The 27,106-nt window shown below is 33.9% G+C and overlaps 6 protein-coding genes across 6 annotated transcripts; 1 reads left to right on the top strand and 5 right to left on the bottom strand.

Annotated features, from left to right (window-relative positions):
* Nucleotides 1-228: 228 nt before the first annotated feature.
* Nucleotides 229-1,964, top strand: LOC131614099 (uncharacterized). Its single transcript, XM_058885728.1, has 3 exons — nucleotides 229-861; nucleotides 950-1,663; nucleotides 1,803-1,964. The coding sequence occupies exons 1-3, from the start codon at nucleotides 229-231 to the stop codon at nucleotides 1,962-1,964; spliced, it is 1,509 nt and encodes a 502-aa protein (XP_058741711.1).
* Nucleotides 1,965-5,689: 3,725 nt separating this feature from the next.
* LOC131614098 (uncharacterized) lies at nucleotides 5,690-7,726 on the bottom strand. Its single transcript, XM_058885727.1, has 2 exons — nucleotides 7,556-7,726; nucleotides 5,690-6,808 (listed from the first exon to the last, which is right to left on the bottom strand). The coding sequence occupies exons 1-2, from the start codon at nucleotides 7,724-7,726 to the stop codon at nucleotides 5,690-5,692; spliced, it is 1,290 nt and encodes a 429-aa protein (XP_058741710.1).
* Nucleotides 7,727-7,768: 42 nt separating this feature from the next.
* On the bottom strand, nucleotides 7,769-8,902 carry LOC131614097 (uncharacterized). Its single transcript, XM_058885726.1, has 2 exons — nucleotides 8,267-8,902; nucleotides 7,769-8,170 (listed from the first exon to the last, which is right to left on the bottom strand). Exons 1-2 carry the CDS (start codon nucleotides 8,900-8,902, stop codon nucleotides 7,769-7,771), a joined length of 1,038 nt encoding a protein of 345 aa, XP_058741709.1.
* A 1,951-nt stretch (nucleotides 8,903-10,853) lies between these two features.
* On the bottom strand, nucleotides 10,854-14,167 carry LOC131614096 (uncharacterized). The gene is made up of 6 exons (XM_058885725.1): nucleotides 13,991-14,167; nucleotides 12,064-12,139; nucleotides 11,873-11,943; nucleotides 11,453-11,789; nucleotides 11,251-11,370; nucleotides 10,854-11,179 (listed from the first exon to the last, which is right to left on the bottom strand). The coding sequence occupies exons 1-6, from the start codon at nucleotides 14,165-14,167 to the stop codon at nucleotides 10,854-10,856; spliced, it is 1,107 nt and encodes a 368-aa protein (XP_058741708.1).
* Nucleotides 14,168-23,120: 8,953 nt separating this feature from the next.
* Nucleotides 23,121-24,106, bottom strand: LOC131614095 (uncharacterized). Its single transcript, XM_058885724.1, has 2 exons — nucleotides 23,803-24,106; nucleotides 23,121-23,701 (listed from the first exon to the last, which is right to left on the bottom strand). Exons 1-2 carry the CDS (start codon nucleotides 24,104-24,106, stop codon nucleotides 23,121-23,123), a joined length of 885 nt encoding a protein of 294 aa, XP_058741707.1.
* Nucleotides 24,107-24,139: 33 nt separating this feature from the next.
* On the bottom strand, nucleotides 24,140-26,954 carry LOC131614094 (uncharacterized). The gene is made up of 5 exons (XM_058885723.1): nucleotides 26,561-26,954; nucleotides 26,118-26,454; nucleotides 25,353-25,977; nucleotides 24,753-24,963; nucleotides 24,140-24,657 (listed from the first exon to the last, which is right to left on the bottom strand). Exons 1-5 carry the CDS (start codon nucleotides 26,952-26,954, stop codon nucleotides 24,140-24,142), a joined length of 2,085 nt encoding a protein of 694 aa, XP_058741706.1.
* Nucleotides 26,955-27,106: the final 152 nt, after the last annotated feature.

Below are 27,106 nucleotides of genomic sequence, written 5' to 3'. Positions count from 1 at the left end.
CAGGCCTTCTTTATTACACGCCTCCATTTATGATCCCCACAATCCAAAAACTAGTAAGTTCAAGAATTAACATTTATATAGCCATAAATTATTTATCTTATCTAAGTTACCCGTGCTTTAAAAAGAGAAAATGAAAAGCCATGAATTGTACCCTTATATATTACAAATGCTCAAAACCTTCAAACCCCTATACATTTTTCTCTTTTTTCACACTAGCTAGTTGCAACTATGGCTACTACAACCGGGCAAACAGAGAAGGGAGTGAGTTTGAAACTTCTGGTGAACAAAGACACCAACAAAGTCTTGTTTGCTGAGGCAGGAAAGGACTTTGTGGATGTTCTGTTTAGCTTCTTAACACTGCCACTGGGAACCATTGCAAGGCTTGTAGAGAAGAAGTCTAGCATGGGGCCAGTTTCAGTTGGATGTTTGAACAAACTCTATGGAAGTCTAAGAGAGTTCGACAAAGAGTATACGATAATGGAGACAACCAAAGAAATGTTATTGCAGCCAAAAAACTCATCAGAAAATTATTGCAGTAATCTTAAATTGAACATTGATGACACCCAACCCACTAAGTTCTTCCTATGTACCATGATTAACGGGTGTTCGTATCCTCGTTATCTGAATCTTTCCACAAATAAGAAATGTGGATGTGTGAGTTACTCTAACCACACCCGTTCAGTTTCTCTGAAATATTCCTGCAATGGATTTGTTAAGGATGGTTCTAGTTTTGTTATTACTGATAATTTGGTTGTCATTCCAAACTCTGTTCAATTTACGAGCCTTGGTCTGCTTCAAGATTTAGAAATCAATGGTTCGAGTTCAGTAAAGGAATTGACAGTGACTGTCACTAAAGACAAGGTTATGCATTTCCAGTTCCTTTTCCTAATTGATTTCTCTTTTTTTTCATCTTTTTATTACTCTTATTTAATGTGTTAATGCTATGCAGGTCCTAGATATGCTAAAGTGTTCTTTGCTTTCCAAGACTACTTTGACAGATCTGTTTATAAGAAATAAACCGTCCTTGGAAAATTACAAATATTTCTCTTGTCATCAAGAAAACAATTGCAATATTCAAATCAATGTGAAGCTTGTTATAAGAAAATCTGATGGGAAGATATTGTATGCTCAAGGGGAAAAAGATTTTGCTGACTTGCTTTTGGGTTTTCTTTCATTTCCTTTGGGTGGAGTTGTTCGTGTATTGGGAGAGAACTGTTTTGTAGGCAACATTGATTCTTTGTACAAGAGCATAGTTGATTTGGATGAAACTAAATATTTAACGTCAAAAGATGCGAAAAATAGACTTGTTGATTGTCGATTGGCTGCGGTGTTTCAATCAATCAAGCATATAGTACCGATTGACTATTCAAGAATGGATTATTATTGCTTTTATCAAGGTGAAAATTACGAACAAAGTGTAGGCAATCATAAATTTTTTGTAAGTGATGTATATAGAAGTGATTGGGGTAAGTATGAACTCTTTCAAGCTGAATTACCAAAAGGAAGTTATGAAGGATATGTGAAGGGACCAAGAGCATACATGGCTACAGATGACTTGGTTTTGACACCATGGTCTCCTATTTCAGCTTTACAGTTAATCAACCAGTTGCAAATTCCTCTCAATGATCTCCAAGAAATGCATGTCACTATTGGTGTCAAGGAGGTTAGAACAAAAAATCAATTCAATTTATCAACATCAATATGTTGTGCTGTACTGTTTAAAGTGTTTATGGTAGATTGACTTAGTAGGTAATACATATGGAATTGATTGCTTATACGTTTTTTTTTTTGTTGCTTTGTAGTGTTTGAGCGTATTGAAAGCATCGCTGATCTCAACTTCTGCTCTTACAAATGGTCTTTGTCACTTGTTACCAAAAGTTAAAGAAGAGAATGTCAAAAGCAAATTAAAAGTGGAAGTTAAGGAAGAGTTGAACATAAAACAGAGGTTAAGGAAGAGAGTATAGAAAATTCGATTACAATTAGTTACATGTTGAAGAATCATTTCAGAAGAAATTTTGTTATCAAAAATATTTCTTTTATTTGACTATTTTATATTTATTTCAATTCTAGCATTATCTTTTTCTGATATATGTTAAGTCCAGTTTCAATTAAAGATCATCTGTTTTAAAAATTAAGAAAATGAGTGAATCACACAGTTTGTTTCAAGAAAACTTACCGTCGCTATAACAATATTATTAAAGTTAGAGATGTTGTTTCATTACAAATTTTTGTTAGGGACAGAAAGTTTGAAATCTATCTACAAAATAACACTATGGGATAGCATGTCCTTGCAAAATTTGATATCAATAAGTCACTATAACGCAAAGTAATCACATCTCAATAAAAATTCTCATTTTTCATTATCCAAAAATGTCATGCAAATTTGGCTGTGATTGTAGTTTTGTTAAATTAGTATGATTACGCAAGCCTTTATAAGATTTAACATATTTTACTAGGATACAACATTCTTAACTAATTGAACTTAAGATTTTTCCTTTTGAGTTTATGTTTTATATAAAACATAATAGGAGGATTTGTTCTACTTTTGCTATTGTTGTGGCAATAAATTTTGCTTTGCTTTGTTAGTTTGGTACTACTTGGGCCTGTTATCTTTGTTTGTATATCACCAGGCTTTTTTTTCTGTTGCTTTTTTTTTTTACAAATTTTTAAATAGCAAGCCATTTTTAACAGTTATGCAAGTCTCAAAACATTGTTTTTATTATTTTTGAAAGTGCATTCTTCCTAGCTTTCCTTCCATATTTTTGTCACAATTGAAAACGTGTGAATCGTCCATTTCTTCGTCACATGTGTCAACCTAAGTTGCAGCTAACTGCATCAATTGTATTTATATTGGTTATCAAAGAAAAATGTTTCTTCATTGATTATGATGAGTCATTTTTACGAGGTATCAATGGTTAAACTCATGTCAGTTCTCAATCTCTCGATCTTTCTGCCAGTTTGAGATCCATTTATTCTTTGTTTAATTATTTTTATTGAACTTCTCTATGCAAGATTTTCTTAGTACGCATGGTTCACAAAACTTCAGCTTTTCGACTTTGTCTCCACCAAACAGATTTTGTTTCCCCTATTTGACCAGACCCTTTTTATTGACATGGCCCAATCTCATGTGTAAAATTTATGTCTTTGACAAAAGTTTCGTGGATGTAACATCTGCATAGCCACTTATTCAACTTAAAGGATATACAAGCCTTGTTTCTTCACGCCTCTCAAGATTTCCTTCAACCATTTCTTGACTCTTAGGATACTTTTCTCACCTTGAAAAACATATCCTTTCTTGTCGAATTCACTAAGAGAAATCAAATTTCTCCTCAAATCAGGTACATACGTGACCTCAGTCAATAACCTTATTGGCTCATCATGGAGCTTAAATCTCACAAATTAACACCTGCAATCTTGCAAGCTTTGTTGTTTCTCAGCAATATAGATCTACCATCTTGATCACATAGTTACTCGAACAAGTCTTTGTTTGGAGTCATGTGGCAAGTGCAGCCTGAATTAGGGATGACAATTTGGCCCGTACCCTATGGGTACCCGCAAAAAATGACCACAACAGATAGGTTAAAAACCCGAAAAATGAGTGAGTACGGACACATTTAATTACCTATTAAAATAAGCGGGTATGGGTGCGTGCACGGGTATCTTACTACTCACCCCGCCCCATACCCGCACTACATATTTATATAATGTCATTTATATTATTATATAAAAATGCATGTTTATCAATTAAAAAAATATATACTGCTGTTAAACTATTACATATTTTAATAAAAGTGTTTATTTATTTCCGACCTCAACAATAATATCCGTAATTTTTTAATATTGTTAAACTTAAAATTATATGATACTTTATAATTTATCGATTTAATTTTACCACAAACGCGGGTAAACGATCACGAGGACGAGTATTGAGATGCCCACAGGATACGGGTACGGGTATGAACATTGGTGCCCATGCGGTATGGTCTCGGTTACGAGGATTTTTTCAAACCGCGGAGATGGAGACATGTACTATAGTAACCTGCCCAAATCCTGCCCATTGTCATCCCTAACCTGAATGCATAATCCACTCTTTTCTTGAGTCGCTGCTTGAGACCACAAGAATATCAGATGAGTCTAAATCTTTATCAAATGACTATTTTAATTATTGGAAATAAAATGCAACTAAAACTCATGAAATTCTAATATACAGATCTCAGATGTCCTAAGAGATGTTGAGACATTGATCTTTAAATTACATACAATGGCATGATAAACATGATTTAAGATTAAAGATGCCAAATTTTTTTACCTCTATCAATAAAAATTAAAAATATATTCAGAAGAAATTGAATTATAAATAAAGTTAATAAAAGGAAGTATCGCTAATTTTTTTGACAAAAATGTGTTAATTTAAAGCAATAAGAGCAAATTTATTTATTTTTAATAATTTGTATAATAAACCTTAATATTATTTTTTTATTGTAGTGCCTATGATTATTATTATTATTAATAATTATTAACATTGAATCAATTAAATAAATAATAGAATTATCGATATATATATATATATATATATATATATATATATATATATATATATATATATATATATATATATATATATATTAAATATATATATATATATATATATTAAATATATTAATTATTAAATTAATTATAACTAGAATTTAGATAAATATTTATTGTTTTTATAATAGTAATAGTCAAATATTATATAATTACTATTATTTATTATTATATATTTTTTATTTTTTTTATTATTAATAGATGTGGGTGTATATTTTATATATAAAAATTGTTAAGTCTCTTAAGCAATTTTTGGAGTCAAAACTAAGGTTAATTTTGTAATATCAATATTATTTTAAATTATTTTTTAATTTTAATTTTAAAAAATATTAACCCACAAAAACTAAGGGTAATTTAATAATATCACTATTATTTTATTTTAATTTTAAAAATTATTAACCCACTAACTCCATTATCTCTCTTTATCATTTTTAATTAAGATTTTGATACAATATTATTCTTCCAAATCGTTCATGTTTCTTTATTAGTTAAATAAGTGATTTTCACATATATTTAGTGTTTCTTTTGTATTTTTTTTTATTTTGTCATTTTATGCGTTATTGTTTGTTTTGATTTCCCGTCTTTGTGTAGTGTATTTTGCTTTTCTTTCTTTATGTGGTGTTCATTAGTTTCAGTTTGAAAGATGAGTTTAGATCTAGTGATCATCCAATCTATAACTTTAGAGCCATTAACGCTACAGATCCGAATGCATTAATATTTCGAACAATGCAATTTTTCGTTTATACTAATAACATGGATGCTGTGAGTTTATTTGCATATTAATCCTATATTAATCCTGTTTGTTTTTTACTATTTTTAATTTGTATTGCATGTACTCTACTAATTGGAATAATGAATATTTTTTATTTAAAAAAATGTTGAAATTATCATATTAAAATTGAGATATTGAAATTCTTTCTAAATTCTTCATGAATTATTTTTCTCTTCATATTAGTCGTTTAGTATGAATTTTATTTTTCATATAATTTCATCTATTATTTATTCATTTAATTTTACTAAAGAGTTCAATTGTGTTTTTTTTTAATAAGCAATAGAGTATAAGAAATCGAACTAGGGGTGCAACCCTTACATCAAGAAAACACTAGTGAGTTTTGTTACAAAGTAAAGGTAATTTATACCAGTCATAAAAAGAAATCCTACTATGAGGTTCCCTATTACAACTCCACCTCCAAGAAAAAAACATGATATTTGATATCACCTCATCAAAATTAAACAAACCGTTGTCAAAAATAATTGTGTTTCTCATCTTCCAAGTACACCAAATTAGAGCTATCCATATAGTGTTTAGGGTAGCTTTAATGTTGATGTTTTTCTTCTTTTCTTGAATACTTCCGAAGCTCTTGAATTCCTCTAAAGAGATCTTAACTTCATCGTCCAACCACGTGTAGATTCTTTTCCAAACCGCCTTTGTAACATGACAATGATAGAAAAGATGTTCCAAAGATTCCGGATGGGTAGAGCAAAAAATACAATCTATGGAAGTGAAATTAGACACACCTCTATTGACAAGTTGAACTTTTAGCGGAAGTGGATTGATGAAGAATCTCCAAGTGAGAATCTTGATCTTTGCCGGAATGGTAATCTTCCGAATAATATCCAACATGTTAATGATGGGAAGAGACCAAGCTAGCTCCTTTGCATTAGACACCAAAATTGAAACACTAGACAGCTTAAAATCTGCGTTAGAGGTGAGATTCCACCGAAACTCATCCTTTGCCAAATTGTCTGGCACTACACCTTGTAATAGCGCTTTTAAGTCCCTTAATTCTTCAACAACAACCGTGCTCATGACGGATGGAAATTGGTTAAAAGCGTTCGGTGCCGGAGAGAGGGAGACATCCGTCCCGAAGATGGATTCCAAGTTCCATAAAATTACGCCATTATTCCAAGAAACGATGTCACTCACCGCACAAAGTTTGTTAATTGTACGAACAAACAAATGCGGAAAAGAAACACGGAGCGGTTGATCAATCAACCAACAACTATGCCAAAAAAGAGTGTTATATCCGTTCTTGAACTCACAACTAACCCAATCAGTGAACCCTTCACCCAACTCATCCTCTTTAAAATCATTAAGAACAATGTCTCTCCACCATCTAGAATCATCCCGATTTAGAAGATCCTTGCTTAAAGCAAGGACTTTTATCTTCGGATTATGATACCTCACAAGTAAAAATCTACTCCATATAGCTTTGTCCTCCTATAAAATTCTCCACTTCCATTTAAGAAGAAGAGATTTATTCATTTCTCACACATCTCTCTCGTTTTTTTTTTTTTTCATTATATGAAAAAAATACATTGTATTTTAATTTATTATCAAAATATACTTTTTTTTCCATTTATGTTTTATATACTTTTTCCAAAGAGCAAGTATTGCTTACCTTGTATTGTCGTAAATTGAAGATGAACAGCGATAATATACATTATTTAAGATAGTTTTATTTCATATCTATTTTCCATTAAAAAAGTTAACAAAGCGACAATGACAAATATGAACAACTGCAAACATTGGAAATATAATATTGGAAAAAGAAAAAAAAAGAAAATGACAGTAAAAATTGAAAGCTGAATAAAAATTCAAAGCGTAACGAGAGTACATAATAGAAATAACATGAAAAACAATAAACCAAGTGCCGATGTCTGCTTGTCCAATCTCAAATATCCTCTAAGAATCTTGGAGAACACCACAAAATTTGAGGTCTTGTGATCTTGTCATTTCTCGTCCTTAACTTCAGTTAACAGGTGAGCCAAGCCATTTGTTAGGGCAGATGTCGAAGTCAAACAAGCCCTAAATATTCTAAGAAACTGCAACAGACAATTTAGGTAATATAATTATAAACCAATGCAAAAAAGTCTCAGTACGACAATTTAAAAATGTTAAAAATCATGTATTCAAAAAAAAACTAAAATGTTAAAAATCATGAAGAAGATTAGATAAATTTCTTACCTCTTTGTCGCGAATGATGACAACTTTCTCCTTCAAATCAGTAAGAGGAGTTTTGAATCGGTTAAGTAAACCTAAAGCCAAAACTGGTGTCAAAGGTGCTATGGCCAAATCATCAGTAACAGCATACATACCTGGAATCTGAACAATGTCATCGTCAAGGATGGAAGTCATTCTCTTAATATTGCCAGTATAGATCTTATGGTCATCATGATGTTAGAAAAACTGAATGAGTTTATCGTCATCATAAAAAACATCAACAAGAATCTTCTTTGCTTCTTTTGACATAAAATATTTGTTTTTATTCAAATCAGATATACTCTTGTACAATCTGTTGATGCTGCCTAAGGAGCAAATCCCTCTAAATATTTGGGCAACAACCCCCAAAGGAATAGTAAGAATGCTCAAAAGCTTATCTGCAAAATCTTGTTCCACTTGAGCATACAGTAATTTTCCATCCGATTTTTTTATAACTAGCTTCATAGTGATTCCGATTTCACTGCTACTTTCACAATCAGGCAAGCAAACTATTGAGTTCTCTAGGGATGGTTTCTTTCCAAAAAACAAATTTGTCAAAGTTGAGGTGGAAAGCAAAGAATGCTTTAACAAATCAAGTACCTATGCAAAATAATAATTGTGATTAGCAAAAGCAATTGAGACTTGAGAGATGTTTAAAAATAGGTTTTAAATAAGAGCAATATTAAAATAAAAAACCTTCTCTTTGGTGACATTGAGAACTACTTCTTTTAACAAACTAGGATTTTTTATGCCTTGTTCCTGCAGCATACTAAGGCTTGTATAGTCAATGCCGTTGGGAATTACTTTGAGATCGTCCGTTATGACGAAAGTAACACCTCCATTAACAAATCCTTGGCGGGAATGATTAACGAAAACTAATGAGGCAAATTCACAGCCACAGCGACATTTATGTTTATCTTTGTATGGTGACGTCGTCAGATCATTGTAGCTGCAGCAATTGTTGTCGCATGCAAAGTATTTGGTTGGCTGAGTGTCATCAATGTTGAGTTTAAGAGTTTTGCAATATTCTTCAGAAGGGTTACTTGGCTGCAGCAGCATTTGTTTGACCGTGTCATTGCAGAAACAACTTTCATCAAGATCAGCCACACTTTGATAGAGTGAATTAAGACAACCAACAGTAACTGGCCCTATGCTAGATTTCTTCTCTACGACTACAAGTCTAGCAATAGTTCCTAAAGGCATTGTTAAGAAGCTACAAAGAATGTCTACAAAGTCCTTACCAGCTTCAGCAAACAACACTTTGTTACCCTTTTCATTCAACACAAGCTTCAAGGACACATGCTCGTCTGTTTGAGTAGTAGAAGTGGCCATGGCAATTACTACCAACAGTAAGGTTTTGAATTATTTTTGACTGTATCTTTTTGAGCATTCACATATATATAACGTCGGCCATTATCATAAACATGCACCGGCATTTTTCAAACTTAAATAACTTTATTATTTTCATTCATTAATATACAAGTCTTGGAAACTTAAGAGATGACGGCGTTATTGAAAGCATAAAAAGGTTATGTGAAGCGACCTTTGCATTTACGAGTAACCAGAACATAATTTCATTACGATAACTTTCCTTGGAAAGGGACCGCTCAATAATCAAAAGATTGTGCTTTAAGTGTTGATTAGAATTAGATGGTTTAGGGAACTCAAGTGCTGCCAATGATTAAGTGCGAGTAAGCATCTTCCCTTTTTTTTCTTTTTCTTTTTTTAATTGGGTTTTCGATTACTAATGTTTTACTTTAGATATACTACCAAAGTTAAATTAGGTTCCAATTTTAAGAATAGTATGCATTAGTATAAGTACTAAATATTTTGATAAAAGAACTTTTTGTTTCTTTTGAAAATAGAAAGGAAAAATTTCTTTTGAAAATAGAAAGGAATTAACTCATTAATAGTAAAAATCCATGTGATAGCTTATTTATACATATCAAAGATAAGTTAATATAATTCAACCAATGTTAATTTTTTTTAAATAGTATATTAAACAGCATAGTTAATATGGTTGTAACTAATAAAAAGCCACATGTAAGCATCTTCAAAATTATCTTTCATGTAAACCATACATCATTGAACTTCATGATTGCATCAATCAACCAATAACAACAAACCGCATCATACAACTGCATGAAAAAATATATCATATTATATAATGACTATTCGAAATTGCAAAAAAACCTAATAAAGTTTGTGGCATGTACATGTATTAAGTAAGAATAGATATTTAGTTTGGATCACAAATGATAAGGCAAAAAACATTATCAACTAACAAAGTGCTTAGAAAACCTCCTTGTATATAGATTAACGGTGCATTCTCCTTATCATGTATTAAAATTTTCATACCACTTTTGATCTTAACTCTTGAAATTGCAAAATACAATTGGCCATGACTAAAAAAGGAGTAGGCAAATACAATCTGATGCTATCAAGTGATTGACTAAGGGATTTACTAATTGTCATTGTGTATGAGACAATGATCGAAAATTGTCTCCTAATCAACTTAAATGGTCACGGTGACTCACAAGGTGAATAGACATTCAGGGAATGTAAAAGATGTTACCTATGTTCTTTTCTGACATGATTTTTGCCTCAATGACATGATTTGCTAATCTTGTAACAATTAATCTTTTTCCATTACACAATCCATCAGTTTGGTCTAAAATTTTCACTAGCATAATGGGGGTACCAACCTTCAATTTAATCCAATGATTTGGTAGACCTGGTGTTCTCATTTTACTAAGAAATTTTGGTGTTAGCATTTCATACGCTTCGGTATAACTTGTATCAGTTCTTTCAATTGAATCGAAACTCAGATACTCTATCTCTTCTCCTAAAAAACGGTTTAAAATCAAAACATTAAGACATTAGCAAAAGTATTTGATAGAATGTATTGTTGTATGTAAAAATAGACTAAAGTTAACGAATTTTTACATGGTATCAAGTCCAATACATAATGATTGATTTTATCTACAACTTCAATGGTTGAAGCAAGCATTTCTTTTCCTTGTAAGAATGCAACATCTTGGAATTTTTCCAACAAGCTTGGATACGTGCTATCAACAATAGCCTTTATAGGATCATCAAAATTGGATATTAATAGCTATCGGGGAATTTCTATATCAACCAGATCATCATTTGGCTCTAAAATCTTACCATCCCCAACATTCACAATCCATTATGAGAATTCAGCTAATTTATTAAAACATGTATTATCTATTCCATGCTGAAGTATCGTATTTTTTATTAGTTATAAAATCTGACAATAATCTTATACATACGATGAGCTAATTGATGCATGGACAATATCAGAATGCCCTACTATTGGAACAACTGGAAGAATATGTCTGAAATCTCCTCCAAAGACAACTTTCCCACCAAAAACTTTATTCGCAAGACCCTTTTTACTCATGACATATTTAAGGGTTTTATCCAATGCCTCAAAGCATTTCTTATGAGACATAGGTGCTTCATCCCATATTATCACATCAGTTGCTTCAAATAACTGTGAATACTCGGTGTCTTTGTCAATATTGCAACTAGAGTAGTCAAGTGTTGGCGCGAGTATTTTGAACTTTGAGTGGGCATTTCTTCCACCTGGAAATAATAATGAAGTTTTGCCACTTGAAGCAACAGTAAGAACTATTTTTTCTGTGAACGAAGTGTACTTGATAGTTTTCTCCACATGAATGTTTTTTCGGTCCCTCCATAACCATGTAAAAAAATCACCCCTCCTCTTTGTTTGTTGACAGCTTCCATGATTTTATCAAATATTGAACGTTGTTCATCTATCAGTTATGATGTAAAAATTATCATTTTAAAGAAAACAATGTCATATAACAAATTCATAAAACAAAGTAAAATAATCACATGTAAGGGCACAAAAAAGTTTGTGGAAATTTTGTCTTTCAGTATCGGCATTGTATTCATGTTCATCACAAATTAGTCTATTGCCAATGTGCCATGTGACATATGAATCTGGATAAGGCATATCTTTAAATTCATGGAAACTTCTTCGATTTGATTGCAACATATTCTCAATCTCAATGAGTGTCAAATTTTGTATCTCAATGATTATCAACTGCAGATTTGTTAGAAAGATACCATCCAGCGCTTCATATGATGCTATTTTGTTTATATTCATATGAACAACATTAATCGAAGTTGCAGCAATGAATTGAAACATTAACCGCAAAATATTATAAACCTGCAACATCTATCTTGTTATATACATCGTAGCTGCAGCTTAAGAATACAATAGGGAAGATGGAAAATTTTATTAATACGTACATATAGAAAATCAGATTTCCATTTTAACATATAATTTTCCAGCTGCAGCTTAAGATTACATAATGTTGCAGCTGGAAATTCAGTGTGATATACATAAAAATGGAAATACATAAAAAATGTTATAATGATACATACATACAACATCACGATGGAAATACATACAACACCATGAAACTTTTATCTATACATACATATCGCTGCAACATACTCCTTGTCATCATTAAGAAATCTCATTTCAAAACATGCGTCCTTAAAATTATCCTTAACCTTTCCAACCACATATTTTATATCCTCATAGGATGTTGGTCCGTTGATAATTGTGCTTCTCGCAAAACAATCGCTAGCCTCTTATTAAAGGTTACTTGCATGATCGGATATAAGAATCCTTAACTTAGTTTTCAGTTTTTTCATATGAATTAGTGATCAAGAAAGGATATTGTGAAGGAATGCAAATGAGAAAAACAATGTATAGAAGAAATAAAGCAAATAAAGCAAAAGACTCAAAATAAAAAATTGGAAATTTCTTTGAATTAAAATGTTGGAAGGAAACGTACATTGAGAATAATGAAACTTGTTTCTCTCTTATATGCAGGTATTTGAGTGTAATGTTTCAATATAACAAATTTGCGACCTTTAAACAGACTACACTAATTTTCTTAAATAGATAAAATATAAAAGTAATCATCGACAATTACTGTAATCCCACGTTGGTAATTTGAGTGAAGCTTTCCTCCACTCCCCCACGTTCGGCATCATGATTCGTGGATTTGAATTTTTCCCTTCCTGCCCTTCTGTCTGACCGTGTCGACGTCGAACCAAAATTTTTAGATGTTTTTCTGGTCGACCGACTTTTGGGAGGTGTTTCACCAGCTTCGTCGATAGCTATTCACTTTCTCGCACAATGGCCCTTTTTTATACCAAAACAACCCATTTATTTGGGCTAACTTATCTCTTGAGGCCGATAGCCCTTTAGTCGAAAATTGCTTGTCAACAAATAGCCCCCAAAATGCCTATTTTGACAGAGATTGTGTTGATGAAGAACTTGGTCATTTTCTTTTTCCATGTTTTTGGACTGCATGTCTTCTTAGGACAACAAAGTCATGCGTCATAATGACCACTTTCTGCCCAACAATTTCCCATGTAAATTTGTCATCTCTCATGATGATCCCTAGTTTTTAGGGCGTCGACTTTCAAACCAAACTCCACTAAATTTCTAACTTTTGGGTACACATACATCTTTTTATGTGACACTTGTCCTTGATTTGCTGCTTTGATCTCCATCTAAATAGTTTTCCTAACCATTCATTTTTTCTTTCTTCTCTTTCTTTCCAACCTTGAAAAAAGAAAAGAACTACTCTCCCTTTTTGCGATGGCAAACTCATCTCGTTCCTCCTTCACTCTTTCTGTGAAACAAAGTATAGATTGCACCCCAAAGCCATCATATAAGTATCAATCCAATATCAAAACATGGCAGCGGAAAAAGCTCATCCCGTTTGTTGTTGCAAAAAAAAATTTCGCATTCCACGGGCTTTATCCCACCCAGAAAAAACACCCTAGAATAGTTAAAAAAATACTTTCCCTATTTTTATCCTACAATCCTTTTTTCTTTTCAAACAAAGCATATAGATGTTAGGTTTATGGCTTACAATGCCATGGTGTTTCGCTCCAAACTTATGCCAAACCATGCAACATACCTTGCTTGGCTCGACAAAGTCCAAGGGCAGCGACGAACCCAGTGGGAGAAACTTGGTATCTTTGACGTTATTCAAATTTTAAGGAGGGCCCACAAGATTAATCTCAACTTCATTTTGTCTTCCCTTTTCTTTTGGGAAGGTTCGACCAATACATTCCAACTTCCTTGCGGGATGTTGACACCTACGTTGTTCGATATGGCTGCTATCACCGAGCTTTCTATGCTCCGTGCAACCTTCAACCCAAGTGAGTCGACGAAGAACTCTTTTCACTTCGATCGCTCATATTTTATGCATTACATCGATGATCATCACGTTAAAACGACAACAGATATCTCCGACAGCGAAAACAATGTGTTTCTGACTCTTTGGCTTTCTCACTTTCTGTTTTGTTTAGGACCTTCAACCATAGCCAAAATCTTTATACCTCTATCCATTCATCTTCATGAAGGTTGAAACATCTCTCTTGGTAAATTATTGATGGCCTCACTTTATCAGACACTAGTTGACGTTTCTTCTCAGTTAAAGTCTCTCCCTGATCATGATAAATAGTTGTCTCTCTCAGGGCCTCTCTGGCTGCTACAGCATTGGCTAACGGCCACATTTTGGCATCAAATAGGCTATTATATTTTTGAATCCATTCTTCGTCTGAATAAGGTCAGGGCTATCGAAGGCTTGAGGTTGGCTTTGGCGATTCTTCCCCAAACGCTCGACCGATTTATCTTCATGAAATATGTCAATATGTTTGTGAATACCACTACCTTTGTTTCAGCCATGGCCCCCTTTATGGAGCGGAGATTTGGTCCGGACTGGTTAAGGGAACCTTTCCCTGGTGTCTTCCAAAATGTTGGTCGAACAAATGCTATTTGGAAAGCCTTTCTAACTCCCACAGTATTTCCTTTCGACTTGACCCTGGGCCCAAATGATATGGTTTTATGAGGTATCAACACAACTTGGTGTCTCGTTAATTTGGCCTTAGTCAAATGTTGCCTCCTTCTCTGTTTTCTCATCACGTCGACATTGTATGGGTCGGGAGGCAACTGACTGCTAATGATCACCAAGCATGTCTCAAATTTTATAGAGCTGGCCAAACTCTTGATCTTCCTGTGTTTAATTTCAAATTAATAAATGACTTCTTGACTCTATAATAAAAATATTGATAAATAAATGTGGTGATAGGTTAAATTATAGAATTTTGGTAAAATAAATATCATTTGTATTTTTTAAAAATACTTTTTTTTTTAATAAGCAATTGATTGAAAAGCTCGCACTAGGGGTGCAACCCTTACAAAAAAACACCAAGCACTAAAGACTGCTTGTGTCGGATAAAGGAAGTTTAAACCACTCATAATAGGTTGGTCTAAACTTAGTATATCCGCTATGCAACCATCTCCAAGAAAGAAAAACAATGTTAGAACAAATAACATCGAAGCAAAACTCCTCCCCCTTGAAGATAATAGCATTCCTCATAAACCAAATGCTCCAAATAGTAGCCACCCAAACAAAATTGGTTAAAATTCTTCGCTTGCGACAATTCACCTTTTCTTGAATAACATCGAAACAAAGAAACTCCTCCACATTAATCGCCTCCGAAATTCCGAGCCAAATAAAAACATGTTTCCAAATTATTTTCACCTCTTGACAAGTGAAAAAAAGATGAGAAGATGATTCAACGGAAGAACCACACATCACACAATCCGGGCTCGATACATTAGCAACACCTCTTTTCAATAATTGATCTCTAGTAGGAAGCCGATCAATAAAGAATAGACCATAATATGGGTCGGGAGGCAACTGACCGCTAATGATCACCAAGCATGTCTCAAATTTTATAGAGCTGGCCAAACTCTTGATATATGAAGAATCAATCGGAAAAATTTCAAATTCATCATGCTACGTTTCATGTAATGACTTATTCATAATTCTCATGAAGCGTCTTCGAGAAGATGAACGATAGATAAAGAGAAACATCTATGATTCAAGGCTACCCATGAAAAAGATAATTATAAGATAAGTACATTTTTCTATGATAAAGTGTTTAAATTAAGTATTAAGCTTAGTTAGGAAATCGAGAAATTAGAAAGAAACATCTTAGACATTTGATATAATATTAAATTTCTTGAAAATGGTAATGAAATGCTTGTAAATGAATTTGTTGATTTTAGAAGACAATCGTTAAAATCTAGCAAATGTGAAATATGTGATTCTTTGAAAAATGAAGTCTATAGTTTGCATAAACCCCTAGGTAAATATACAAAGGAAAAATAAAAGGACTTAAAAGTAGATTAGTTTATCAACCTAATAAATCGTTTATCAGTATTTGTTGGGCTAAGAAGAAAACCAATCATCCTATTTATAAATGCAATTATTTTCATAAGCTTGTTCATTTATAACCTTTCTATTTTTATAAAATACATGCTTGAAGATGAAATATAGGACAACGACTTAAACCATCTTAAATCCACTAACACAACGAGACATCTTAAATCCACTAACACAACGAGACATCAAAAGATCTGGGTACCAAAAACAAAAACTTAATGTGTTTTGCATGAAGGCATTGTGAACTTCAAGGGTTTAAAGGTAAATTAAAGAAATTTTGTGCAAAGTGTAAGTCTGAAGATGGTTTGATGGTCTTGATGAATAATGAATCCTTTGAAAAGTATCTTTGGTAAAAATTCTTTAAGAGATATGTCTCTCAAGAAAGAATGATGCTCAAAGATCACTTGATGAGTCAAGCAATTTAAAGAGATGAAATTTCTTCGAGTTTGTTAATTCTATTAAAAGGGGGGCGGGGTCTTAGGATCTTATGTTTATTAGGTAAAAAATTTAATAGAGAATAAACTTGAAAAACTCCGATTTATCCTCTAACAAGTATTTATTTAAATGTTTAGTCTATTTAATTTATTGTTAATAATAATTTACTTTGAAAAATAAAATATTTTAAGCAAAGGCATACAAAACCAAAAGAAATGGGGTGCAGAAAGCAATGGAGAGCCCACAGTCATCTAAAATCTAAATGGACTAAGGAAGCAGAAAAAATATCATCTAATAAATTAAACCTAATGGACTAATCACTTATTTTCTTAGAGGAGGATTATATTTACTCCAGGAGTAAGTTATTATAACTTACTCCAGATCTAAACCATTGATTTTTTTCAATCTAGTGGTTAAACATAATAAGTAATTAAATATGGAGAGAGAAAATTATTAATTATTATTTTTAACCATTAGATTGAGAAGAATCAACGGTCTAGATTTGGAGTAAGTTATAATAACTTACTCCTGGAGTAAATATAACCCTCCTCATTTTCTTATATTCGCTATTCATTTAAAAAAGAGCGTGTTGAAAGTTAAGAAATTTGCGCAGATGAGGCGGATAAATCTTTAAACACTTTGCTATTCCAATAATATTGCATCATGTGAGTTCTGTTACATTATCTAATGAGCACACAAATTTTATTAATGCATTTAAAATATTCAGGAAGAAGCTCCGGAGCTTTTGGACAATCATCATCATTAAGGCCATCTCCAACTGCCTCTTTGTTGAGTGCCGTACGCCACATGTCTAAAATATTGAAAATTAAATTCCTACACGTAAGCGGACCGTGCAAGTGTAAAGCAATGGTTCTTTTATTAAAATAATAATAAACTTTGTAGCTGTTACTCAATGCTCCAATGAAATTTAATATATAAAGTAAAATTGTGGGATCAATATGAGTTCTTTAAAATTGTACCATTGGAGTGGAAATAGAATGAGTTATTTTAAGATGATGTGGATTAATGGGTCCCACAAAAAACCCAAAAATGGGTTGCACCATTGGAGATGCTCTAACACATGTAATAGCTGTATTGTCAAATAAGAAGAAAGAAATGTTACTAAACTATGATATTATGTTTTGTATAAGATAAATTTTAAGCTGGTGTAAAAAATGTCTTACCACCATTGATTAGAACAAGAAATAGAAAAATAAAGATGATAAAAGCATAAACAAGCATGTGATTTTTAGTCATATTTGTACTCATTTGAATGTTAATAAATATAATTTTTTTGGATGGTTTTATAAGTAAAATTATTACTTTTTTTTGGAAGGGATTATAAGTAAAATTATTATGCTTTGTTTAATTTCTATTAAATAGTTTTTAGCATTTAGTTATTGCAAGGAGCCATTTATTAAATTTTCATTAATGTTAATTTTTTATAATTAATATGTCGCATTTACCTGCTTAACTCACTCAATTGACCATTTAATCTAAGTTCATTCTTTCTTTTTTATTTGTTTTTAAGCCTTTCGTAATATATAAAGAAAAATTTAAAAAGATACACATCAATGATGAATGATGAAAATAACTAGTCGAATAAATAATTCATCGCACACGTTGAAACATATATAATTACATGGAGCACTTCTTCACAAACATGTCCACAAATATGACAATCTATCGAATCAAGGCCCGTTTTGCTTTTCTTAAAATTAGTCAATAACCTGTCATGATGAAGCAGCTAAAGAAAAAAGCGTATTCGCTCCGACACAGTCAATTTCCATATATGTTTCCAAACAGCACTCTTGTGTTGCTCCTGCATACGGTACAGATACTGATACATATCTTTTACCATAAAATCATTGTGTTCCATCCTAGCAAGTAGCAGGTTGTCCGCTTCAACCGTCGTCACAGAAGGGAGCATCCCTCGTATCTTGTCGAGAACGTTGTTGGGCAACCAATTCAATAAGTTTCAGTTCCACTCGCCATCAGCTCCAACAATTCATGCGTCGAAGCACCTCTAGTACGCTGCCACTGTCTGCAAGTCGCTCTAGCTTTACATATATAAAGTAAGAAGGAGGGTCTTCTTCTATGGAAGTGGGTGATTACATGTAAATCGGTTCGCAGTTTGAAACCCTAAAATCTCAATCCAACAGATGCACCAACGTAAACTGATTTGGACCCCATTCTTGTTTCCATATGATACCAAAATAACAAAAGAGAGCGAAAGAGGTAGAGAAGGAAGAAGAACAACAAAAATAAGAGGGAGTAAGAGAGATAGATAAAGAGAAAAATGAGAAAAAGAAAGAGAGATAGTGAAAAAGGAGGAGGGAGAAAGAGAGGATGCTGAGTTTTTTGAGTTAAAGTTGATTTTGAAAGAAGATTTAAGGTGATATTTTGCAAAAGCAGTAGTTGGTTTCTAACACTTCGTTTGATAGTTACGGAAAGCATGATTAAAGACTCAAAATGCCCCAAATTTGCAAATGTGGAGCAACTTAAGTGAAGGGCAATAAAAGGTTTTCAAGAACCTTAAATCTTCTTATTGGTAGATAGTCAACTATCAACCTAAGAATAGAAAATACCTATGATTATCCTTAATTACCCTTTAACACAATTTTATTTACACTAATAAAAATTATTTTAGGTAATTGAGTAAATCAATTTGTATTGCCCAATCAAAACAATGTATTTTTCCAAGTGGCAGAACCTTATTATTGTTTTTCCCTCACTTTCTCTCTCTTTTCTCGTCTCCCTCTTTTTCTTTTTCTTCTTCCTCATTCACTCCTTTTTTCCTTTTACTTCCTCTCTCTTTATCTCTCTTCTCTTTTAGAAATTTATTGTTGTTCTCTGTGTATTACTCTTCCAAATCGTTTCATGTTTCACTCTTCATCCATTTCTTCTCTCTCTCTCTCTCTCTCTCTCTCTCTCTCTCTCTCTCTCTCTCTCTCTCTCTCTCTCTATTCTCCTAATATCTCTTTCTTTCCATGTTCTTTCTCATTCCCTTTTTCTCCTTTTCCTTTTTCGGGTTCTCCCTATTTCTCTTCTTATTCTTCTCTTTTAATAGTTGTTTCTTACTTATTTATTGTCATCTTCATTTTTCTCCCAATCGATTTGAATATGTAATGGGAAATATGAAGGTCTAGGTCACAAAATATGGAGAAGACAATGGGAAAATATGTAGCATTGTGGAAAACATTACTACTACAAATAAACTCTCGTATACTCTTTGGGCTTTTGTTGATTAAATACCTACCTCTTTTTACTGAAAATTCATTGGAGAGTCAGGATTTGAATCAAATGTCTAGCTTCTGCTTCATGAAGATGAAGTTCACCAAAATCGTAGCAGGTATAAATACTACAACTATGAAGAAACTAGGAAGAAAAAGAGTCTCATTCCCTTTGTTCTTGATTTTTTTGCTTGTGATTTCTTGTAAGTTTTGCTTTATGTGATTTCTTGTAAGTTTTGCTTTATGTGATTTCTTGTCTGAAATCTCCTCAGAGTTGATGAAAGTGATGCTTTTCTAACATATTCTAAACATATTGTTGGCTGGGATTTTCGACCTAGGCTAAAATCCAGCCAAAGAGAATGAAAACCATTGTGAGAGAAATATTCTCAAGTCGAACCACAGTTGGTCGACTAAGAACGAAAAGGTAAAATAGTTTATTGGGCCCAGAAGCACTTAAAAGCCCAAAAAACGGGAAAAAGGCCCAAAGGATTCAAATAAAAGTATATTTCATGCAGGTTGGAGTTTTGGAGGAAAAAGGCACCTGAATGTAGAACATTGAGCATGGGTTGGACGTCAAGGTAAAGAACGTGGGGTTTTTAAAGAGGTCGATAACCGGCCCAAAGTAGTTATTTTTATGCACTATAAATAAAGAACTTTGTACATAGTTCTAGAGGTTCACAATTTTACAAACGCCTGCACGCTGTAACACTCAGAGTACCCAAGCGAACGAGCGAAATGAGTCAAGCAAGGGCTATGTATGTTTGAACCATTTATACTTTTCTGCAAACTTTAAATGTTATGTCATTTACCTTTTATTCTTGTCAATTTCCTTTGTTTATTATTGGTTTGATTTTCACCAAATACGTTTTATAAAGAAATATCATTCCAAGTGTGTTAGACGTCGTGTCGAAAACCCTCGTTTTCGTAACTAAAACAAAAGAACTTCTCACAAAAACTCTTGCAAACGAAAGCACTGTTCTGAGATTCCCTGGTCGATATCGCAAGTAACCTTTAAAAAGAGACTAGTGACGTTTACCAAAACCCGAGGTGAACAAAATGGCATGCCCAGTGGGACGATGCTAAAGTTTTTGTTTTTTAGTTATTGCGAAAGTTATTTCTTTTCTTTTTCGTTGTTATGTGTGTATGAATTTAAGAAGTGGTAAACAAGTGTCCAAAATGTCATGATCGAGCACATACACAAGCACTTCAAATCCTTCACTCACACAAGTTTCTTCATAAAATGTGGATGTCATACAGATGAACGCCATGACACAAAGCGCGATAGTGTTATCTCCCATGAGATTGACTACTGCTCCCAGTTCGATTACATCGGTCTAGATAGAAAATCTGGGATCCCCGATTAATCCCACACGTCCGCTGTTTCAAGTAGACTCCGTGCCTCTTGGATAATATCAATACGGTATGCCTTAAACCATGATGGTTGGACTTCAGTCAAATGCATCCACTTACACTAATAATACTATGGCTACGGGTTATCAAGGAGGTTATGCAACAGTACTTCATTAACCTTGGGAAATATAATATTCCAGTCCTCCTTGACATTGGGCGGATCCATTTCTACCCCAACGACCGTAAAACCTTCCTCGGGGTGTACAACATTATAAGAGGGAGTGTCCCGAGGACCGTCAGATACCCACTGGTCTCGGGAAGTGGTCGCCTCATCTCCCTGAACAGATTCAGTCCGAGAAGAAGACGTTTGCTCGGAAGTGCTATGGCTTATTGAACTCTCGGTTTCCGAGCCTCTAGCATCGCTCATCATCTTATCAACGGTTCTACAAGCCATTTATACCTAAAATTAAATGGAAAAAAGTGTATTCGACTACAAAAAACCAAATCCACTATTTCACCGCTAATCAAGTAAAAGGGTGTGCACAAAGGCAACGAGGACGACGTCCCCGACCAAAGCCCTTAACTTAAAATACAAGAAAAAGATACAACAAGCTCTATTGAGGCCTCTTTAGAGACTAAACCCTAGATTTTCTCGAGGGAACACCTCCCTAACTCTTGGGGTTTAAGCCTTGCATTAAGCTCATCACCGAACACATGTGAGCCGCCGCTCAAACCCAGATTTTGGCCAGTGTTAACGCAGAAACTTGTACTTTCCACTTTATCGTGTCGACTACAACACCTGAACGCAACAGCTCCCTGCCCGTCCTCGGCGGTGGCGGCGTCCAAAAGTGGCACGACCACCGTCAAACACCAACACCCACCCGACAAATTCCTAAAACCTACGTTTTACCTTTCCAAACCACACGCATTCTACCAAAAACCTAAATTGGATCGGAAAAAGTAAGGGAATTAAAGGAACTTACATGGTCGCCAAAAAACTTGTCGTGGTCAGAACTCTCTCACGGCGGTAGACGGCGCAGATTGTGACCAGCAGGCTGCAAGTAGAAATATGAAGAAGAAAGAGAAACGAAAGTGGAAATTAGCTGGATCTTCTCCTATTTATAAGGGACTCTCATAGGGCGTGCCCGATCGCCCGCTTAGCCTAGCATATGCATCATTGCGCATTTATATCGACGTGTGGCTCAACACACATGTGCAGCAATACCCCTTCGTTTCCATCAACTATTACGCTTCCCGCGAGCCACACTTCCTCGACAACGATAAAACTCCTCGCGGTGTCCCCTCCTCGGATGACCCAAAAAGTACCATGTAACGCCCGTTAATTTAATTAATTATTTAAGTAAATTATTTCAAATTATTTTTCGAAGTTGCAAAATGCTGTTAATTGTTGAATAGTTGTTATTGGTATTTTAGTTGATTAATTAGTTGATGTATAATATATTAATAATAATAGAGTGAAGTTTATTTAATTATTGGGCTTGTTTAGGTGATTGAAATAGAAATGGTGGGGTGTGGAAGTTAGGCCCATTGAAAATATTAAAATTATATGGTTTGGTTAAATAAGAAGAATTAGGTTAATTAGAGTTTTGGAAAAGAAGGGTTTGGAGAATTAACCGTAAGAAAATTGCAGAAGTGGAAAAGAGGAAAGGTTGGAAGCTAGGACAAAAGACCTCAATCGATATAATAGAACGATCTTCAATCCAAGGTAAGGGTGGGGTTCAGACTCTATAATGGGGTTTATGATGAATACTATACAAGGGTGGGTTTTTACATGGTTACTAGTAGGAAACCCGTGCTATCGCACGGGTCTGGTCGGGATCATATTACATGAATCAGTCTATCACTTGTAATGTTCCCTTATATAAATTAACGACATATATTTAGCCAAAGTGTTTTCCAAGTTTTAGTAAATATTAATAAATGTTAAACACATGATACACAACGACAAAACAATGAAAAAGCTATTAATTCATTAAACTTTTTATGTCTTCAAATAAAAACAATAAACATATTTGCTGGTATAAATATCAGATGCTATCTTCTTGTGTGATTGCAACCAGCCAACAACGTGCATCGTATAACTACAATATAAAATGTATAAAACAAAATATGATTAAGAATAAAATTTAAGGCATATAAATATTGTGTGTTTTCATATACATTTACAAAAATGGAAAAGAAGAATAAGCTTACCATCTAACAAAGTGATTGGAAAACCTCCTTGTATACAACATTTGTGGTAGTGGAGCACGGAACATTCTCTTTGTCGTGTATTAAGATTTTAAGACCACTTTTTGTAGTAAATCTTGAGATTGCAACATAAAGTTGTCCATGACTAAACATGGGAGAAGGCAAATACAAACCAACACTATCAAGAGACTGACCTTGAGACTTATTAATTGTCATTGCGTAAGAGACAATAATTGGAAATTGTCTCCTAATCGACTTAAATTGCCACGGTGACTCTGAAGGTGACATAGACATTCGAGGAATGTAAAAAAGGTTACCTATGTTCTTGCCAGAAATAATTTTTGCCTCAATGACATGATTGGCCAACCTTGTGACAATCAATCTTGTTCCATTACACAATCTATCTGATTGGTCCAAATTTCTCATAAGCATAATGGGAGTACCAACTTTCAATTTGATTCTATGATTTGGTAAACCTGATGTTCTTAATTTGCTAAGAAATTCTGGAGTTAGCACTTCATAAGCTTTGGTATAACTCGTGTCAGTTCTATCGATTGAATCGTAACTAAGATACTCTTTCTCTTCACCTAAAAAAAATTAACAGAAAGATACGAATATTAGTAAATTCAAAATCATAGGCTGCATATTCTTTTTCCCATGCACCAAAAAAAGAATAAATAATTATTACCTGGTATAAGGTCCAATACATAATGATTGATCTTATCCACAACTTCAATGGTTGAGGCAAGAATTGCTTTTCCTTGTAGATATGCAACATCTTGGAATACATTAACCAAATTAGGATATATATTCTCAACAATAGCTTTGATAGGATCTTCATAATTGGTAATCAATAAATCTTGAGGAATCTCTATGTCCACCAATCCGTCATTTGGTTCAGATATCTTACCATCACCGACATTTAAAATCCATTTTGAGAACTCCGCTAATTCCTTAGAACTTGTATTATCGCTTCCTTGCTGAAGTCTCATGTTTTTTGTCAGTGTTAGAACCTGGCAATAGTCCTAGATATAAGAGGAGCATATGGATGAATGAACAATATCAGAACGCCCGGCTCCCGGAACAACTTGAAGAATCTGTCTGAAGTCTCCTCCAAAAACAACAACTTTGCCGCCAAAGATTTTATTCCCAAATCCCTTCTTGGTCATGAAGTCTTTAAGTGTTCTATCTAATGCCTCAAAACAATTTTTATGAGCCATAGGTGCTTCATCCCATATTATCACGTCCGTTGCCTCGAATAATTGAGAATTTTCAGTGTTTTTGTCAATATTGCAAGTGGAGTTGTCAAGTGTTGGCACATGAATTTTGAACTTGGAATGAGCAGTTCGTCCACCTGGTAATAACAACGAAGCTATACCGCTTGAAGCAACAGCAAGCACAATTTTTTTCTTCGAACGAAGTGCACTTGATAGTGTCCTCCACATGAAAGCTTTACCGATCCCTCCATAACCATGTAAAAAGACCCCTCCTCTTTGTTTTCCGACAGCTTCCATGATTTTTTCAAAGATTGAGCGTTGTTCATCTATCATGCATAATGTAAATTGTGATATTTCAAAAAATATCTACCTGTGGGACTGTCAGCTTATGCAATCAAATGGTATAAATATAAATTATCACCTGTAAGGGCTCGAAAGAGATTGTTGAAGTTTTCTCGCTCAGTTTCAATATTGTAATCATGTTCTTCGTAAATCAGTCTGTTTCCAACGTGCCGTGTGACATAAGCATCCGGATAAGGCATGTCTTTGAATTCGTGCAAACTTCTTCGATTGGATTGCAACATATTCTCAGTCTCAATGAGGGTCAAGTTTTTCAACTCAGCTTCTGTTAACTGCATATCTATAAAAAAAACACCAATTAAAACTTGATATGTCGTGGCATGGAAGTTCATTTAATAGGGTATCAATTAACAATACATGCATTACAGCAGCACAGTAAGTTACTGCATGTTACATCAAAATCTTGCAATATAAAATTGATGTACAGATCAGAAGGAACATATTTTAGAAGATTCCTTGTTTGCGAGAACCTCAAACTGAGATACGCATAAAAGCTTGTTATACACACAACAAATAATCTATTATAAATATATCGCAACAATGTACCTCTTATATTAGTTAACTGTCTTTGTTGGTGCAGAATACCGTCGGACAGCGTCTTCCAAGTTTTTTGCCAAACGTGACGCGGTCTGTTAATTGTACCGGACACTAGCATAATTACGAATAACTTTCTCAAAAAATGTCCCGAACCCCAATCTTTGGCCTCGTTAATGGCTACAACATATTCCTTGTCATCATTAAGAAATCCCATTTCAAAACATGCATCTCTAAAACTGTGCCGAACAATTCCACCGACCTTTTTTATATCCTCATAACATGTTGGCCCTTTTGCAACAGTCAGCATCATTCTCAGGTAATACAGCTCACCTGTACTTGGAGGAACCCAGATTAGTCTTCCAATGGTGTGCCCTCTCTTATGCGGTCTCCATTGTCGGTATCTTTTATCATAAACATACTTAGTGAGGAAATTTGAGTAGCTCAGATTTCTGGCCTCTGGATATGTTTTTTTTGCTTCCATCCAAGCGGTAAACATTGATTCCTTCACACTTGGTTTTTCAAGGACCTCATCTATTAGTTCGTAATCTGTATAATATACCGAATTATCGCCCTCAAGATGAAAATATAATCTTTCTACTGCAGGAGACCTTCCATGAATGGGAAAAGAAAATATTCTCCAACATGCTTCGCTTGGTGAGACATATCTACAATCAAGATACTGCTTGATTTCATCGCCATTTTTAGCGGTCAAAGGATTATCGTTGTCTCCTACGACAGCAACGGTAATCCTGTCATACCCCTTGTTTATATATTTAAATAAGTACTTAACCGAAGTACCTTGATTACACCATTCCATATTAATGTGAGCTTGAAATTTCTTCAACAGATATGGATTGTGAGGAACAACAAATCTGTTATCAAGAATAACGTTTTTATCGTAACAGTGTTTCCAGTATCCCTCCTTCGGTATACAGGATATCCATCCTGATCAACTACGGTCTGAGGCTGCCATTTTTTTGGAAAGAATTTAGAGCATTTTGCGTCTTTCATGCAAGGTGACAGCATGTTTGCCAAACCACACGGACCGTGAATCATATGTCTCTTCACCAGATTATACAATTCCACATCATCTTCTTTTGATGGTATCTCTGCTGAAATGATGTTGTTTATGACCTCGGGAGTGGGATACTTGCTTTGCGGATGCATGAATAGCAAAATATGAGCATGTGGTAAACCTCTTTTTTGAAACTCAATAGTGTATATATCTGCATAAAATTATAGCAATGAGAGTTTATGATTATATGAGATTTTAAATAGAAGTGATAAACATAAAACATAGTTTGACGGCATGAAATTAATAATATGACTTACATGCAACCACTCTCCCTAAGACATGCTTCTTAGTCAAATCAAACAACAACTCATCCAACTTAATTTTAAAAACTCTTGATATAATGTCGGGACAATCATGGGGCTGGAACCTCATTGGGTGAAGCAGTCTTTTGACTTCGGGCCACATTGGATTGCATGTAAATGTGATAAAAAGGTCAGGAAAACCAATATGACTACAAATATCCATTCCATCAAAATACAATTGCTCCATGTATCTTCGACTTCCAACATAAGTTAATGGTAAAACAACCCTCTTACCCTTGTTTGCTCCATGAGTGTTCTGATCCTGTTCTGGACCGTTCAAATTATTGTACTTTGAAACTCTTAGTTTTTTCTGGTGCTTGCGTATGTAATTCAACCTTTGAGACTCCATCATGGTGAAACCATCAACCAAAAATTGCTGAAAAAGCCTTCTGGACATCAAAAGTGTGTGTGCTTCGGTTGGTCTGGTTTGAATCCGAAACGTAAGCCATTCTCTGATAGTAAGTTTATTCTTCTTTTTCTTTGCTTTTGTTTCCCTGTGTA

The sequence above is a fragment of the Vicia villosa genome, linkage group LG6, assembly GCF_029867415.1.
Source record: "Vicia villosa cultivar HV-30 ecotype Madison, WI linkage group LG6, Vvil1.0, whole genome shotgun sequence".
In the NCBI taxonomy this organism is placed as follows: domain Eukaryota; kingdom Viridiplantae; phylum Streptophyta; class Magnoliopsida; order Fabales; family Fabaceae; genus Vicia; species Vicia villosa.
The sequence above is the reverse complement of the archived record's forward strand: the minus strand, read 5'-3'. Positions and strand labels throughout refer to the sequence as shown.

Coding starts and splice junctions, on each gene's coding strand:
- LOC131614099 (XM_058885728.1), top strand. CDS start 229: ATGGCTACTACAACCGGGCAAACAGAGAAGGGAGTGAGTTTGAAACTT. Junction 862..949: donor TGACTGTCACTAAAGACAAG/GTTATGCATTTC, acceptor AATGCTATGCAG/GTCCTAGATATGCTAAAGTG. Junction 1,664..1,802: donor TCACTATTGGTGTCAAGGAG/GTTAGAACAAAA, acceptor GTTGCTTTGTAG/TGTTTGAGCGTATTGAAAGC.
- LOC131614098 (XM_058885727.1), bottom strand. CDS start 7,726: ATGACTTCCATCCTTGACGATGACATTGTTCAGATTCCAGGTATGTAT. Junction 6,809..7,555: donor TCATCATTCGCGACAAAGAG/GTAAGAAATTTA, acceptor AGAATTTTATAG/GAGGACAAAGCTATATGGAG.
- LOC131614097 (XM_058885726.1), bottom strand. CDS start 8,902: ATGGCCACTTCTACTACTCAAACAGACGAGCATGTGTCCTTGAAGCTT. Junction 8,171..8,266: donor TCAATGTCACCAAAGAGAAG/GTTTTTTATTTT, acceptor TATTTTGCATAG/GTACTTGATTTGTTAAAGCA.
- LOC131614096 (XM_058885725.1), bottom strand. CDS start 14,167: ATGTGGCCGTTAGCCAATGCTGTAGCAGCCAGAGAGGCCCTGAGAGAG. Junction 12,140..13,990: donor ATGAAGATGAATGGATAGAG/GTATAAAGATTT, acceptor GTGGTTGGAAAG/GTTAAGGATAATTTTAAGGA. Junction 11,371..11,452: donor ACTTTTTTGTGCCCTTACAT/GTGATTATTTTA, acceptor CATAACTGATAG/ATGAACAACGTTCAATATTT.
- LOC131614095 (XM_058885724.1), bottom strand. CDS start 24,106: ATGAGACTTCAGCAAGGAAGCGATAATACAAGTTCTAAGGAATTAGCG. Junction 23,702..23,802: donor TGTATTGGACCTTATACCAG/GTAATAATTATT, acceptor AATTTTTTTTAG/GTGAAGAGAAAGAGTATCTT.
- LOC131614094 (XM_058885723.1), bottom strand. CDS start 26,954: ATGGAGTCTCAAAGGTTGAATTACATACGCAAGCACCAGAAAAAACTA. Junction 25,978..26,117: donor AACACTGTTACGATAAAAAC/GTTATTCTTGAT, acceptor GGGGTATGACAG/GATTACCGTTGCTGTCGTAG. Junction 24,658..24,752: donor TCTCTTTCGAGCCCTTACAG/GTGATAATTTAT, acceptor TATGCATGATAG/ATGAACAACGCTCAATCTTT.